Below are 17,939 nucleotides of genomic sequence, written 5' to 3' on the forward strand. Positions count from 1 at the left end.
ATCATTCTCAAATAGTTCTGGTTGTCCAAACTATGATATCCATGATGTCTCAAGTGAAGGATCATATGATGGAGTTTAATGAAAGAATTACAAAAATAGAGAATGATAAATGTCAAAGTGGAGACATAGTAAGCAAAGACAATAGTGGAGGATTAGTCCAATTAGGAGATAAAGTAGGAGAGCCAACACTCAAAAACCTTCAAATCACATTAGAAAAACCTTTAGGAAAACCTTCTAGGAGAAGGAACTTATATAAGAAGTCGTTGGAACAAAGAGAGTACAAAATTATATGTGAAATTGGAGGAACAAAATTCAAAAATGTCGTTATAGATCTTGGTTCCAATCTGAATATCATACCTTCTTCTATGTTTGTGAGACACCCTATAGGAAAGGTCATTCCCTCTTCTGATGTTGTTTGTTTTGATGATGGAGTCCAGATAACATCTAAAGAAAAAATCTCCAATATTTGTATTGATATAGAGGGGTTTCGATTCAGATCTGATTTTTTTATCCTTGAAGGAAAATCAAAGAAAACCCCCTTAGTTCTTGGTAGATCTTTCTTGAAAACAGCTAGAGCTATGATTGATATTGAGGAGGGAGAGGTAATCCTTAGAAAAGAATATAATATTGTGTCCCTTAGTTTAGATATTTCTGATAGCAAAAGTGTACACTTTGAGGATTACATTCCTAAGGAAGAAACAATGGTGGATGATTTATCTTCTCAACCTAGTCCTTTTCCTAAAACACATGATTCACCATTATCATCCATTAGTCCACCGTCTCAAAATTTCTGTAAACCATCATGCATATCATCTCAAGTGGGACTTTTTGCTTTAAAAATAGTTAATCTCCACTTGAGAAATGATATGAAGAAATTAAATGATCAAAAGAGTGAGATGCATGAAAGGTTAGAAAAGTTAAAAATGGAGAATGAATCATTGACTAAAAATTTTGCTGCCTTACTGAAGAAGGAAAATAGATGCATAAATGAAAGGAAGATTCCAGATTTTGACATAAGAAGGAGATATGCGGATCATAGGAGTGAGTATCTAGGGAATCAATGGATGTATGAGCACCAAAGATGGATCCCTATGCGATATATGTCGACGAGCACAAAAGGTATTTCAACCCAAAATAAGGGGAGAAAAGTGTGGATTCCCAAATCGATCTTAGAACCATTTAAAAAAATATCGCATAAGGAATTATGGATTCCAAAGTTCATGATAGAGCCATTTGTATGACTCTAAATTTATCTAGCTCGCCATTTTTCTTTCTTTCCTTATTCGCATTTTTCTTTGATTTCACTTTATGGGAACTAATCTATTTCCCTAGATTGCTATTTTGTTTTGTTTTTGGTTTTTAGTTTTCCAGGAATAAGAGAAGAAGAAGCACAATTCACACACATGATAACGAGATGTCGGCTCATCATTAGTAAGTTCTTCAAAGATCACGCCAAAGCAGGTTTGCAATTCTGAACTTCTGAATTATATTTATGATCCGTTCCCATGCATTGAGGACATTGCATAATTTAGTGGGGGAGAACATTTCATGTGCTTAGTATTGCAAACCTTTGTTTTTGTGTCATATAAATTCCATGTATAATTGAAAACCCACCTTTAGGAGACCTTCTTCATCCATGAATTCGAATTACACGTGTAGGGAAGTTTGGCTTTATATAGCGGATCATGATCATGCAAAAATAAAACAACCCTTGATTTTGGATAATGTGGGAGTCAATTTCCAAATGGCTAGGGAATCTAGTGGGTGTGTAGGGGATAGGACTAAAAGGATGGAAGACCAAAGCACTATGGAAAAAGGTAGAGAGTTGTGTCAATTGAGGACCCCCACTACGCCACCCTTCACTAAGCCGAGCCTACTTGATTGTTTTTATTCTTTCATTGAGTCAATCTTACTTTGGGGTGGAAGATAGGCATTTCTCCAAGTCCTATAATTAAAAAAAAATGGTGAGCATACCGTTTTAGTTTTTTTTATTGTTTACGGCGTCGATTTCTGCGTGTACGCGGAAAATCGACGCCGTAAAGCGTTGAATCCAAAAATGTCGTTTTCCGCATGCATTAAATGCACGCGGCAACGTGACGCCGCATGCACGCTGCGCACGTGCATGTCGGTGGGCATATAAAAAAAAATTTAATCTCTCTCTCTCTCTTATTATTTAATAATAATTATCCACTCATTCGTCCGAATTTCGGGCGAATGACATGGATGCCCTTTAATATATATATAAATACATTATAAAATGCCAAATAAATTAAATATGTATTATTTAAATATATAAAAATCATTTCTTGGCTATATAATAGTCAAAAAATTATATAAAATATGTAAAAATTCCAGAAAAATCATGAGAACACTTACCAACCTTTATCCAAGTATTTAAAGCCCTGTAAAAAATATGTCTTCACTGAAATGAGGTTAAATTCCATGTAAAAAATGATAAAAAATCAGAAATAATAGTAAAATGAAAGTGTAAGTGATTTATCTTTATTTTAATATGATAACATGCAAATATAGTCATTAAAACACATAAATATAATGTAACATTCATTAGTTAATCATGTTAATTTGCAAGTTATCAGATTGAAAATAAGATAATTATTCATGAACTAAATAAGCATCTAAATACCAACTCCCACTGAATCACATATCCTCATGAGGTATAAAACATATAAGAACTATGCGATCTTGAAAAACCTTTGTGGCAGTCCTTACATAAGTTGATATCCTACCATGGAGTTTGTCCCAACATGCCTGAAGTGAGTAAATTGTGAGGACATTTCAATACAAGATTCATCTATCAAGAATAAAATCCCTAAATCACTCAAATATATAAACTCAAGTATGATCATGAGAGCAGGTCTAATCCTCAGAGCGCAAGGTCACTTTCAAAATGGTTGACTTGGTCAAACAAGAACACATAGGACGAATAGAAAGGAAAGAACTCAAATATTATTTATATAATTATTCTAAGAAGTGTCCTAATTTTCATTTTTCTTCAAATTTTAATTCAAATTGTAATTTCAATTAAAATTGAATTACAAAGAAAAATTCTAAGCAAGCCAACTCATTCCTTTGTGTTGACAAAGGAAACTCATTAATTTAAACATATTTCTTTTTTAATTATGTTTCTCTCTTCATAGCAAAATTACCTTATAATCCTTGATGTATGGATCATGTAGTCTTGTTTTTGGGTATGTCACTTGAGTGTTTTGTGCTGTTGGCTTAATGATGCATGTCTGGGTGAAAAAATCTCATCAACTTGTCAAAAGAGAAGGGAGAATCATCCCCATCACCCCAGAAAAATCTAAAATGGAAGAACAACATGATTAAGAAGCTTCAAAATTAATTTAGGCCCTACCTTTAGGAGGTTTTGGGTTGGAAATATGTATTCCTTGATTATTTTCATTGGGATGAGCTAAGTGATAACACATGAATTATTGGGTTATTTCAGTGAAATATTACACATTTTAATGCATTAAAATAATCATAAATGTATATTATCAACCTTTCAATGATTAAACCTATTTTTAGAGAGATAATCAGAATTTTTGGATTTAATCATATTTTTAAGGATTTGTTTGACATCATATTCTTAAAGAACTTAATTTTCTTATTCGGAATATATTTTTTATTAACTTTTTGAACTTATTTTCAAGAAAATGAATTTTCTAAGTCCATATATATATATATTATATTTTTATGACTTAATATATTTTTTGCATTGATTTATTAATATAGTTTTTGCCTTGAATATGTGTTCGCCATGTCTCGCCATTTGATTTGTCAAATGGCGGTCACTCACGAGTATCCCTGATGATTTGCTGCACAAATCATTTCAAACAGGTGCAATTATGGCATCAGAAATCTCAATGTTGTAATGCGCCAATCATTATTTGACACTTTCTTTATATGTTATACATATGGGCGATGTGGACCAATTGAAAAAATGGTGTGATGTAAATCGCAATATATGATACTCATAAACTGAGAGAATTAATAATTAAAAAAAGGAAAATAAAAGTCCAAATTTATGATAGTACATGTGGTGCGTACGAGTATCACTACAATTGATTAAAAAAGAAAATAAACGCTGACACTACACGCATACGCGCATGGCATGTCAAGCAATGATTAGGTAATCTTCTCCTTTTTCTGACAAAAATGACATGTGTCACAGCATGCCATTCAAGGAAAAAGAGGGAAAATTGTGACAGGGTGTGTGGCAACACGCTACCACATCACAAGAACTGAAAATAAATTTTTAAAACCATTTTTTGTTTTTTTTTCTTGTAGGTACATGTGGCTTTCTCAGAAAATGAGGCAATCACGCCAATCATTAGCTATCTAATGATTGGACACCTTAACTGAAAACAGAAAAAGAGGAACGTCTGCACTGATGGCAAGAAGAGAGAATAATGGACGGCTAGGGTTAGTCTAACTTCAAAGTGCTATATCTGACGATCCAGAGGTCCGATTGAGCTGAAATTTTTAGGATGCTTTGTCGTCACCCTCTCTTTCTATACATACCCTCTGATCTATAAATAGAGTCGTGAATCACTATAGAATTCTTGAGATCCATCACGTGCGTTCTTAGTGTCCTAGGTGTGTGGGAAGAAGAAACATTGAAGATGGGGAGCTTACCTGCACTCGCAAATTGCCATGATCCTAGTAGAACACACAGATCTACGGTAAACATCCTCGCCCTATGTTGTACTTTCTAAACATCGTTGATAGCTAGATCAATTTCATTACCACATCTCAACATCACATCACCTCCATATGTTCTCCAAATTACTTCTTACCACCTTCACATCATCGTCATATCATTAACTTACTTGTCAATTACCATATTTTACTTGTTCTCGACCCCATTCACTTCATTCTTCACATCATCGTTATTTCATTCTCACATTCGCTCGACCTTATCAAACACTAATTATCACCATCTACTAACTAATCTCTTCAACTTAATATCACTATCTTGCTTCACATTTTATCATCATTGGATTTCATATTTTGCATGTATCCCATCTCATCTCATCTCAATAATCACTATATTAAGAATATTAAATCCACAATCATCGTTCCTTGTGGAGATGATCCATACTCATCACCATCTGATATTACTAAGTGAGTACAGGCTTATATTTTTATTCAATAATCCCAAAAATACCAACAACAAGTTTAAACCCTAATTTTTAGATTATCACTAAATTTACAATCAGATAAGAAAATTTTCTTCTAATCATCACCAGTTTTTCCTAAATTGGCCACCATTTTATGCTGCAACTTCATCCACAAACTTCTCACTTGTTTCTCAACCCAATCTTGTAAGTATGTTGAGATTTTTATGGCAGTATAGGTGTTTTGAGTTACCATACCATTGATCTACATTAAGTTAAATTTTGTTACGATTTGACCCCAAATATTTGTCTGAGGACTGCATCATCAGGCGGTGGTAATAAGAGGCTTCTTTGAAACACTCTAATTGGATTATCTAGTCGTTAAAGAAAAAAATATTTTGAAGATGAATGATCATAAATCTAGAATCTGTCTTCGGTGTCTTACGATTTAGGAAGAGATAGATGATGGTTTGAAGTCAAAATGCCATAAAATCCTTGTATATGCTTAGACCAAGCACATTTTTTACGCAAGAAATATTAAATCTAAATAGATGAAAATCACAAAGAAAAAATATTAAATAACACTTTGATGCCTGAGCAGTGGTTGTTTCATTCAGGAAGTTCATTTCTGTACCCCTTTTCTAACTTTTCACAGAATTTCCCTTCAATGGGTTCATAAGATCATCTTTAGATAAAAAAGTTCTAAATAGGAGTAAGTTCTTTCGTACAAGTTCTTCCTCACAAATGTAGTAAGCGCTTCATTTCTGTAAACCCTTCAAACTTTTCACATTATTTCTCTTCATTGGTTTCATAAGATCATCCCCATAAAAAAGAAAGTTATAAACAAGAGTAAGTTCATTCAATAAAAGTTTTTCCTCACAAATACAATAGGTTCTTCATTTCTGTAAACCCTTCCAACTTTTCACAGAATTTCCCATTAATGGGTTCAAAATATCACCCCCAGAAAAAATAAAGTTATAAACAAGAGTAAGTTCATTCAATACAAGTTTTTCCTCACAAATACAGTAAGTTCTTCGTTTCTGTACACCCTTCCAACTTTTCACTGAATTTTCAATTAATGGGTTCAAAAGATTACCCCCAGATAAAAAAAGCTACAAACAAGAGCAGGTCCATTCTATACAACTTATTTCTCACAAATAGAGAAAGTTTTCACAGAATTTCCCTTTAACGGGTCCATAAGATCATCCCCAGAAAAAAAAGTTACAAACAAGGGCAGTACAATTTCTTTCTCACAGATAGATCAAGTTCTTCATTTCTGTACACCCTTCCAACTTTTCACAGAATTTCCCTCTAATGGGTCCATAAGACCATCCCCTGAAGAAGAAAAAAAAGCTATAAACAAGGGAGTACAAGTTCTTCCTCACAAAAGGAGCAAGTTCTTCATTTCTGTACACCCTTCCAACTTTTTACACAATTTCCCATTAATGGGTCCATAATTTCATTCCCGAAAGAAGGGGAAAAAACCTTATAAACAAGAGCAGTACAAGTTCTTCCTCACAAAAAGAGCAAGTTCTTCAGTTCCATTCACCCCTCTTCCCTCCTCCCTGCTCCTCTCTCCGCTCGGCTCCATGAGGAGAGCTTCGTCCTCGCTGATCTCCTACCTCCGCAGAACGCGCCGGCGCCCTCTCCCCGCCCTCTCCTCGCCTCAATACCCCTCCAACCCATCTCCCCGTCGCTACCCCTCCGCGCGTCTTCTCCTCCATGGCCAAACCCAGCGAAGAAACCTCGAAACCCTAGCGGAAACCCCGTCCCCGGCTACCCTTTCCCCCGTTGAACAACGGGTCGAAGAGCTCTCCTCGCTGGAAGAAGCCTTCGAATCGGCCACAACCAGGGAAGAAATCCTCGCCGCCTTCGCCGCCGTGGCCCCCTCCCTCCCCGCCGACGACCCCCGGCTCGGCCTCGCCTGCCTCAAAGTCGGCCAACACCTCGATTCCACCGGCGACGACCCCGCCCAAGTCCTCTCCTTCGCCCTCCGCGCGGTGGAAATCCTCGACGGAGACGGCGGCGCCGGCGGCGAAGCCGTGTCGGCCGCCATGGCCCGGCATCTCGCCGGCGTCGCCACCTTCAACCTGGGCAGGCTCGCCGACAGCCTCGGCCATCTGAACAGAGCCAGCCGCCACCTCCGCCGGCTCGACTACGACGACGACGGGCAATTCGATCTCCTGCCCGTCAGCCATGCCGTGGAGACGCAGCTCTCGAAGACGAAGACGGCGCTCGGCCGCCGCGAGGAGGCCCTGGAGAACCTCCGCAATTGCCTCCGCATCAAGGAGATGATCATGGAGGGCAATGGCAGAGAGCTCGGCCTGGCCAACCGCGATCTCGCCGAGGCCTACGTCTCTGTGCTCAATTTCAAGGAAGCCCTGCCCTTCTGCCTGCGGGCAATTGACCTCCACCGGGCCGAATTTGGGGAGAACTCGGCGGAGCTGGCGCAGGACCGGCGGCTGCTCGCCGTGGTCTACACCGGGCTCGAGCAGCACCCGGCGGCGCTCGAGCAGAACGAGCTCTCGCGGCGGGCTCTGCGCAAGTGGGGGCTGGCGGACGAGCTCGTCGCGGCAGAGATCGACGCGGCGAACATCCACATCGCCATGGGCCGGCTCGACGAGGCGGCGGACCTCCTCCAGGCCGCCGCCCGGGCTGCCGCCGCCGACAGCGAGACGAGGGCCGCGGTCTTCGTCTCCATGGCCAAGGTCTTCTGCAACCAGGGGAAATTCGGCGACGCCAAGCGGTGCCTGGAGCTGGGCAGGGAGATCCTGGAGACGAAGGCGGCGCCGGCGAAGGCGGCGGAGGCCTACGCTGAGATGGCCATGATGTACGAGACGATGAACGAGTTCGAGACGGCGGTGGCGCTGCTGAAGAGGACGGCGGCGATCGCCGAGCGGCTGCCGCGGGAGCAGCACGCGGCGGCGAGCGCGGCGGCGAGGATCGGCTGGCTGCTGCTGCTCACTGGCAAGGTGCAGGAAGCTCTGCCTCATCTGGAAGACGCTGCTGAGAGGATGAGGGAGAGCTTTGGAGCCAAGCACTTTGGCCTTGGCTACATATACAATAACCTTGGGGCCGCTTACATGGAGCTCGACCGGCCGCAGTCGGCGGCGCAGATGTTTGCCTTGGCCAAGGACGTCATGGACACGGCGCTCGGCCCGCACCACGCCGACGCCATAGAAGCCTGCCAGAACCTGGCCAATGCTTATGCTGCCATGGGAAGGTAATTGGGAAAAGCTGAGTTTTTTTGAAGTGGGTCAATGGGTTTTTGCCCAAAGATGGTCTTTTTCATGGTGAATTTGATGACCCGGGTTGAGGTTTGTGGGTTTTTTTTTTTGGTTGCAGTTTTGTTCTGGGCTTGGAGTTTCAGCAGAAGGTGATCGATGCGTGGGAGAATCATGGGTTGAACGCCAAGGATGAGATTCGAGAAGCGCACCGGCTTCTTGAGCAGATGAAGAAGAAGGCGCTGTCTTCTTCTTCACGAGCCGCTGCTCCAGGGAAGGCTATGCCGCTGCTCTCTGGCAAGTGATCTATGCGCTGTGAGTCGATGGTTGACTTGTATTTTGCTCTTTTGGTCAACTCTGGCTAGCTCGGGAAAGTCCTTGGAAAATGGAAAGTTGTACTCCTTGACATACTGTAGAGGCGAAGATCTTATTTAGAGAGTCCCATCAGCTGGGACTGCAGACTGCGGAAGACCAGCACATCTAAGAGTAGTCTACTCTCTCTCTCTCTCTCTCACCTCTCTCTCTCTCTCTCTCCTTTCTCTCTCTCCTTCATTTCTCTCTCTCCCTCCATATCTCTCTCTCTTTCTCCTTCCTCTCTCCCTCTATCCCTCCATCTCTCTCTCTCTCTCGCTTTCTCCTTCCTCTCTCTCCCTCTTTCCCTCCATCTCTCTCTCTCTCTCCTTCTCTCTCTCCCTCCATCTCTCTCTCTCTCTCCTTCTCTCTCTCCCTCCATCTCTCTCTCTCCCCCCCTCTCTCTCTCTCTCTCTCTCTCTCTCTCTCCCTCTCCCTCCCTCTCCCTCCCCCTCTCTCTCTCCCTCCACATCTCTCTCTCTCCTTCCTCTTTCTCCCTCTCTCTCTCTCCCCTTCCTCTTTCTCCCTCTCTCCCTCCTCTCTCTCCCTCTCCCCCTCTCTCCCTCTCTCCCTCTCTCTCTCCCTCTCTCTCTCTCTCTCTTAGGAAGACCTTTGATCATTGAGGCTTTTCTTATCATACTTTGTTTTCCAGCTGGGCAGCTCTGCCTATTGCCCTGACCATCCTCAGATCCCGTCTCTCTTTTGTTCTCTAATGTTTCGGCCTGATTGACTTAATGATCGAAGATCGTGAGATCCCAATTCACCTTCTTTTCTACTGACGTTTTTTAACAGTTCTCTAGTTCTCTCTCTCTCTCTCTATCTCCCTTTTGGCTCTCTCACTCTCTCACCTTCTCTCTCGCCCTCTCTCTGTGGCTCTCTCTCTCTCACTTTCTCTTTTTATTTGACTCTGTCTCTCTCTCTCTCTCAGTTTTTCTCTCACAAACTCTCTCTCTCTCTTTGGCTCTGTCTTTCATTCTCTCTCCGTTTGACTCTCCATCTCTCTCTCACTTTCTCTCTCTCTCTCTCTCTCTTTGGCTCTCTCTCTCTCTATTGCTCTCTCTTTCTCACTTTCTCTATTGCTCTCTCTCTTTGGGTCTCACTTTCTCACTTTCTCTGTTGCTCTCTCTCTCTCTTTGGGTCTCGCTTTCTCACTTTCTCTCTTGCTCTCTCTCTCTCTCAGTTTCTCTACTGCTCTCTCTCTCTCGCACTTTCTCTATTGCTCTCTCTCTCTCTCTCACTTTCTATACTGCTCTCTCTCTCTCTTTGGCTCTCTCTCTCACTTTCTATACTGCTCTCTCTCTCTTTGGCTCTCTCTCTCACCTTCTCTATTGCTCTCTCTCTCTCTCTCAGTTTCTCTACTGCTCTCTCTCTCTCTCTCTCTTTGACTCTCTCTCTCACTTTCTCTATTGCTCTCTCTCTCTCTCTTTGACTCTACTGCTCTCTCTCTCTCTTTGGCTCTCTCTCTCACTTTCTCTATTGCTCTCTCTCTATCTCTCATTTTCTCCACTGCTCTCTCTCTCTCTTTGGCTTTCTCTCTCACTTTCTCTACTGCTCTCTCTCTCTCACCTTCTCTACTGCTCTCTCTCTCTCACCTTCTCTACTGCTCTCTCTCTCTCTCACTTTCTCTACTGCTCTCTCTCTCTCTCACTTTCTCTACTGCTCTCTCTCTCTCTCTCTCTCTCTCTCTCTCTCTCTCTCTCTCTCTCTCTCTCTCTCTCTCTCTCTCTCTCTCTCTCTCACTTTCTCTACTGCTCTCTCTCTCTCTCACTTTCTCTACTGCTCTCTCTCTCTCTCACTTTCTCTACTTCTCTCTCTCTCTCACTTTCTCTACTGCTCTCTCTCTCCCTCTCACTTTCTCTACTGCTCTCTCTCTCTCTCACTTTCTCTATCTCACTATCTCTCTCGTTCTCTCTCTCTCACTTTCCCTCTCTGACTCTCTCTCTCTGTCTTTCTCTATCGCTCTCACTCTCTCTCTTTCTCTATCTCTCTCTCTCTCTCTCTCTTACTCTCTCACTTTTGCTCTCGTTCTCTCTCTTGCTTGTTCTCTCTAATCAGTGTTTGCCCGTCCCGATACCGGTACCGGATGCCAGTATCGGGACGGATACTGTACCGGATACCGGAATGGCAAATTCCGGTATCCTGTTTTTTCAATATCCGGATATCGGATATCGGTATCGGATATCGGCTGCTACAGTGCCGATATCCGATACCGATATCCGTTCCGATTCGGCATCCGTCTCCGTCTCACGGGGACAGATGCCGGTATCGGATATCGGATCATGGATATCGAAAACTGATATCCACATCGGATCAACCTTTTTCTTAATTTTTGTAAGGTTGACCATGTATTTTCGATTCAAAATTTTTGAATCGAAAATACACGGTGACTCGGTATCGGGACGGACTCTGTGGAGCTTAGACGGCTTAGACGGCGGAGGACGGCTGCGGCAACAGAGGTAGGTCTTCTGTTCATTTCCTGCTGCTTTCATCTTGTAGCGCAATGAAATCCTGCTGAATGATCTTCTTATTTCCACTTTGTAATTTTTTATACTGCGATGCGAAACTTTGTTCTTGATCTTTGAATGGAAAAGAGAGAAAGTAAAACTCAAAAGATGAAAAAAATCTTGTCACGCAATGATCTTCTTATTTTCGCTTTGTTAATTTGTTGAAATCTGATCCATGACTTTGTTCTTGATCTTCGAATGGAAAGGAGACAAAGTAGTAATTTAATGAGAAAGAGGATCCATCACAAGTAGGTGTTGTGTTGAGAATGCAAAGTTTTTTTCTTCTGCTATGATTGAATTATTATTATTTTTTAAATTATGCTTGAATTATTCTTGAGCGGAATTATTCTTAAATCTTGAGCGGAATTTCTTTCCTTATTCTCTCTTACTCTCTCATTCTTACTATCCTTTTTTCGTTCTCAAATTACATTTCACTGGAATTATTCCTCTAATTCTCCTCCTCTTCTCTCATTCCATGGCAATCTATGTTTCTTTCTATCTTCTAATATTTAACTCTTCCTTTCTTCTCTCATTCTCTCCTACTCTGTGATTAATTCTGTAATTCTTTCTCCCAATTTGCTTTCTTTCGCCCTTTATCTCACTCTGTGACTCTCCCTTTCTCTCATCCAATTCCAGTGTAATTCTTTCTCTAATTCTCCCTTTCTTATCGAATTCTATCGCATTCTCTGTTCCTCTCTATATTTCTATCTCTATAAGTCTCCCTGCCTTCTCACATTCTCCCTTGCTCCCTTCCACCCTCTCTCTCAATTTTCTCTCTTCCACCCTCTCTCTCACTCTGTCACTCACCTTTTCTGTCATTCCATTGAAGTGGAATGACACTTTGAATCGTTACCCTAATCCTATCACACTCTTTGAATCTTTCCATGTTCTTTCTCTTATTCTTATTCTTTATTTTCCTATTCTACCGTTTTAATCTCTTCCTTTTTCACTTTCTCCTTTTTCTCTTCTTGTTTTTTTTCCTCCTCTGCGTCTTCTTTGTTTTTTTCTTCTTCTACTTTTTTATTTACCTGTTCTACTTTTTTTTTCTCTTCTTTGGTTTTTTTCTTCTCTTCTTCTCCATATTTTTCTTCTTCTTCTTGTTTCTTCTCTTATTCCTAATAATTGATCTTCTTCTTCTTCTATTTTTGTCTTATTCTTCTTCTTATTTTTCCAACTCTACCGCTTTAATCTCTTCTTTTTTCACTTTCTCCTTTTTCTCTTCTTGGTTTTTATTCGCTTCTTCCTGTTCTTTGTTTTTTCCCTCTTCTTCCTCTTCTTTATTTACTTCTCCCATGTTCTTACTCTCTTTTTTTTCTCCCCCCTCGTTTTTCTCTTCTTCTTCTTCTTCTTTAATTTCATACTCTACCTTTTACTTCCCTTTTCTTGTTTTTTTCTCTTCTTCTTTTTTTCTCTTACTCTTCTTCTTATTTTTCCAACTCCACCGCTTTAATCTCTTCTTTTTTCACTTTCTCCTTTTTCTCTTCTTGGTTTTTATTCTCTCCTTCCTGTTCTTTGTTTTTTCCCTCTTCTTCCTCTTCTTTATTTACTTCTCCCACGTTCTTACTCTCTTTTTTTTTTCCCCCCTCGTTTTTCTCTTCTTCTTCTTTAATTTCATCCTCTACATTTTACTTCCCTTTTCTTGTTTTTTTCTCTCTTCTTCTTCTTCTTTAAATTCCTATTCGACCTTTTTATTCAGTATTTTCTTCTCTTCTTCGATTTTCTCTTCTTCGTTTTTTCCCCTCCTCTTTCTCTTCTTTTTTTTTGTGCCATTCTGCATTTACTCTCTTCGTCCTCTTCTCTGGTTTTTCACTCTTCTTCATCTTCTTCATTTACTTGTTCCACGTTTTTATTCTCCCCCTCCCCCCCCCCTCGTTTTTCTCTTCTTCTTTTACTTTAATTTCTTCATCAACCCTTTTCTTCTTATTTACACTTCTTCTTATTCTTTAATTTCCTTTTCTACATTCCTCTGCTCTATTTTTATCTTCCTCCTCTTTCTCCTCTTTGTTTTTTTCCCTCGCTCGGCATCCCTCACGTTCTGACCCCGCCTCTTTAACTGTATAAACGTGCATTCTTCCTCGCACCTCAATCTCAATTTTGCTGGTATATCTAACGTTCTTCCTTTATCAATATATTCCATTCTCCTTTGGTTCACTATTTGTTTAATTGTGGTATTCGTTTCATCCGTTACTTAATTCATGGTTTAAATCACAGTTTGGCATCATGTGATGCCGTTCTCTCCCTTGTTTTTCTCTCCTTCTTCATCTTCAATCTCCTCCTCTACCCCTTTCTTCCTTTCTTCCCCATATTCTTCTTCTACTTTCTTCTCTTATGATTATTAATTTATCTTCCAACCTCCAACTCTCCCTCACTCTTTTCTGACCATCTATAACTCTCTACCTCTACATCTCCCATCTCGTTCTCTCCCCCCTCTTACGTTCTCTCCCCCCTCTTCAATTCTATAATTCTGCTTTCTTCATCTCACCTCATTATCATGCTCTCTGTCTCAATAATTCTTGCTTGAATATCTATCGTTCTTCCTTTACTTGCATATTCCATTCTCCTTTTTTCATTATTTATTACATTATCGTATTCATTGCACCCGTTACGTAATCCATAACTTAAATCGCAGTTCGGCATCATATGATGCCATTGTGTTGACTTTTTGCTTACCAAATTATGAGATCAGAAACTTGAACCCACTCGGAGGCTTGACCCAGCCCAAGAAAGATTTGGGTCAGGAGCTGTAGGCCCCCAACGTACGGAGGTGGAAACTTCTCATGCCGTACAGAGTCAACCTCGTTCGAATCGTTCAGTCATCATTGACTAATTCGAACAGATGGAAGATGGATACTATACATGCTTACTGTGCCAAGAGTTGAACCCGCACAATAAGAGGAAACCCCTAAAGAGGCAAACCGACAAAAGCACAAATGTGTTTTGGCGACACTTCAAATCCTGCCATCCAGCTCATCACGCGGAACTGAAGGGTGAAGCCCCTGAAGACCTTGGTCAGACACGCATCATTGACAGAATGCAGAGCAAACAACAGGGAGAGCCTAGCCGATGGGGGTCGATTAGAGGGCACACTCTAGATGAGACGAAGAATTTCATTGCACGATTTGTATGCCTGCCTGATTCACCCTGGAGCATTGTTAACAATGTCGCCTTCAAAGAAATGTGGCATTATGCGACGCTTATCGACTTGGATCCTCCAAGTGCGAAGGTCATAAAGAGGTGGACAATCCAAATGCACGACCGAATGAAACATGATGTGAGGAAGCTCTGGGAGAGTGTGGCCCGAGTGTCACTCACCGTAGATGCGTGGACTGCAGAGAACGGGACTAGATTGCTAGGCATCGTCGTCCACTGGGTGGACGACACATGAACGTAAAGAAAGCGGGTACTTGCCATCCGAGAAATCGTCGGCAAGCACGATGGGGAGAACATGGCATCCATTGTTCTCCAAGCACTCGATGAATTCTGTCTGCGGACGAAGGTCAGCACTCAGCATCTATCTCATTTTATTAGTTGAACTTGTGCCTTGAAATGTGCAACGTAATTATGCAGGTCTATGCCGTTACTACTAACAATGCCACGGCGAATAAGAGGATGTTGGCATTGGAATAAGAGCGTAAACCCAACGTTTACCGCCAGGAGGCACGCCCCATGTGTGGCACACATTCTGAATATTGTCGTGCAAGCGGCGATGAAAAGCTTCGGTATTCCTTCGGCCCAAGGTGTGGAACTCGAAGAAGGCGACGTGACGAGGACAGCAGAGCACTACGACAGCGACCACGACAATGATCTCGGTGATATATACTCAGTGTCTGATGACAATGAGGGACCACGCAAGCCGTTATGTTTGGGTGATGCAGTTGCAAAGGTACACACTCTAGTGCGGAGTATTCAGAGCTCTACGCGACGGAGAGAACTCTATACGCAGGATTGTGAAAATGACCTCGAAGTCGGGGACTCCAACATGGTCGTCTTAGACTGTCCAACTCGATGGAATAGCACGTACACTATGTTGGCGGCCGCCGTGAAGAAGCGTGATGTACTTGACGAAGTCTCGACGGCTTTTGGCCCGAAGGCAACGTCATCGAAGTTGTCGAAGGACGAGTGGGAGTTGGTAAAAGAGTTTTGTCGCATCCTTAGTCGTTTCGCCGTATCAACTGATCATGTTTGCAAGACAGTGACGCCGGGGATCTGAGATGTCTTGTATCTTATAGACGACCTCAAGGTTCACATGGAGGAAGTGGTCCAGCAAATCGAAGATGGAACATTCTTCACATCCGTTCGACGCTTGCACGAAGAAGATCGTTCGAACATGGCGCAGGCGTGTTGAGCGATGCATTGCAAGCTTGCACAGTATGCTGAGATATTGTGGGCGAATGAGGCGATCACGGCCGCGGCATTGATGGATCTAATCCACAAAGGGTCAATGCTCCGCCCGTGCGTCCGAGAAGCGACCATCGCATACGTATGGTCGTTGTTACCCGGTGACTGGTCGAGCCGTGGCCCGAGAGGGGCCACTGAGGAGAGGCAGCCAAGAGGTGAAGAGTTGGACGAGTGGCTTAACAGCACTATGCGGCACGTGCAACCGGCACCGGTGACAATGAGGTCGGCGTGGGATGAGTTCAACCAGTTCCTTGCATAGACTTTGCCAAATGAGGGTGTGTTCACTCCACTATCTTGGTGGCCCACGACGGGGTCGAAGCGTTTCCCCTTGCGGTCGTTGCGAGGGACCTATTATCCGTATGTGCGACGAGCGCCCCTGTCGAGCGCATGTTCTCGATTGGCAATGCTTTTGTCACGTACAAGCGATCACGTCTGTCGCCTATAAGCATCCAAACACTAATCACTGTGAAGTGTTGGCTCCGTGCGGACAACAAATGGTGGTACAATGACGTTGAGCTAGATGAGGATGTTGACGACGGAGAAGATGGTGTGGTCGCATGTGCTCGAGGTACACATCACATATCTGAACTAGATGTTCTTATTTCTACGTAATTATCGTTACTGATCTCTTATCTTCTGCAATGCAGGTGATGATCAAGTTAGCACAAATCTCTGACAGAGCCATTGGGACTACGTTTTTTTGACAGAGCCACAGTCATAGCATACATATGAATTTTGCTACAAATGTCGAATTAACGGCGTGTATGGATTCTTTTGAATTTATTTAAATTTTGATACATTTTCTAAAAATGTAATTGAATATCGCTAAATTACTACGACGATTCAAATGAATCCATAATATTAAAATTTATATCAATTTAAATAGACACTTTCAGTTCCTGTTATAAATTTATATCCGACATTACTATATTCCTCCAACTATCCAATAAATAATCTTAATATCAATCAAAAAAATTAATCCCTGTAATTAAATATACTACCAAGAAGTATACTTACTCGTCTATTAAATTTATTAACTATATTACACAATTTTATTCTCTTAAAATAACAGTATATTAATTTCTTCATAACATTAGTTGTTAGTTAAAAATAACAATTCTACAACTATCTAATTATGGTATTACATATTTTCTGCAGTTTTATTCACATAAAAATATAGTTTATTAATTTCAATAAAACATTAGTTGTCACTTGTCAGGCATTCTCATAACAATTCCACTAATATATTACACTCTACCCTAGTAACCTTATTAACTTTATACGGAATTTTATTTTACATTAATTAAAAATATATTAATTTCTTAATAACATTAGTTGTTAGTTAAAATTACATTTATTATTCAAATTATTAACTATATAACGCAATTTTATTTTCTTAAAGTTGTTAGGTCATATTAAATTTATTATTCCATTTATTAACTATATAACGCAATTTTGTTTTCTTAAAATAACAAAATATTAATTTCTTAATAACATTAGTTGTTATGTAATATTAAATTTATTGTTATTTTTATTAACTATATTACGCAATTTTATTTCCTTAAAATGACAATATATTAATTACCTAATAACATTAGTTGTTAGGTCATATTAAATTTAATATTCCATTTATTAAATATATAACGCAATTTTGTTTTCTTAAAATAAAAATATATTAATTTCTTAATAACATTAGTTGTTATGTAATATTAAATTTATTGTTATTTTTATTAACTATATTACAATTTTATTTCCTTAAAATGACAATATATTAATTACCTAATAACATTATTTGTTAGGTCATATTAAATTTAATATTCAATTTATTAAATATATAACGCAGTTTTGTTTTCTTAAAATAAAAATATATTAATTTCTTAATAACATTAGTTGTTATGTAATATTAAATTTATTGTTATTTTTATTAACTATATTACGCAATTTTATTTCCTTAAAATGACAATATATTAATTACCTAATAACATTATTTGTTAGGTCATATTAAATTTAATATTCCATTTATTAAATATATAACGCAATTTTGTTTTCTTAAAATAAAATATATTAATTTCTTAATAACATTAGTTGTTATGTAATATTAAATTTATTGTTATTTTTATTAACTATATTACGCAATTTTATTTCCTTAAAATGACAATATATTAATTACCTAATAACATTATTTGTTAGGTCATATTAAATTTAATATTCCATTTATTAAATATATAACGCAATTTTGTTTTCTTAAAATAAAAATATATTAATTTCTTAATAACATTAGTTGTTATGTAATATTAAATTTATTGTTATTTTTATTAACT

At 39.9% G+C, this 17,939-nt stretch overlaps 1 protein-coding gene and 1 long non-coding RNA gene across 4 annotated transcripts; both read left to right on the forward strand.

Annotated features, from left to right (window-relative positions):
• The first annotated feature begins 6,642 nt into the window (after nucleotides 1-6,642).
• On the forward strand, nucleotides 6,643-8,824 carry LOC144712163 (Tetratricopeptide repeat (TPR)-like superfamily protein). The gene is made up of 2 exons (XM_078586359.1): nucleotides 6,643-8,364; nucleotides 8,487-8,824. Exons 1-2 carry the CDS (start codon nucleotides 6,731-6,733, stop codon nucleotides 8,668-8,670), a joined length of 1,818 nt encoding a protein of 605 aa, XP_078442485.1. The 5' UTR covers nucleotides 6,643-6,730; the 3' UTR covers nucleotides 8,671-8,824.
• A 354-nt stretch (nucleotides 8,825-9,178) lies between these two features.
• Nucleotides 9,179-16,413, forward strand: LOC144712287 (uncharacterized). 3 transcript variants are annotated; one of them, XR_013583765.1, is made up of 3 exons: nucleotides 9,179-14,716; nucleotides 14,788-16,186; nucleotides 16,266-16,413. It is a non-coding gene; the product is annotated as an uncharacterized LOC144712287 (long non-coding RNA). The 3 variants fall into 3 exon arrangements; XR_013583766.1 differs by having other exon boundaries at nucleotides 9,179-11,172; nucleotides 13,907-16,186; XR_013583764.1 differs by having other exon boundaries at nucleotides 9,179-16,186.
• The last annotated feature ends 1,526 nt before the right edge of the window (nucleotides 16,414-17,939 follow it).

This window comes from Wolffia australiana, chromosome 14, assembly GCF_029677425.1.
Source record: "Wolffia australiana isolate 7733 chromosome 14, ASM2967742v1".
Taxonomy (NCBI): domain Eukaryota; kingdom Viridiplantae; phylum Streptophyta; class Magnoliopsida; order Alismatales; family Araceae; genus Wolffia; species Wolffia australiana.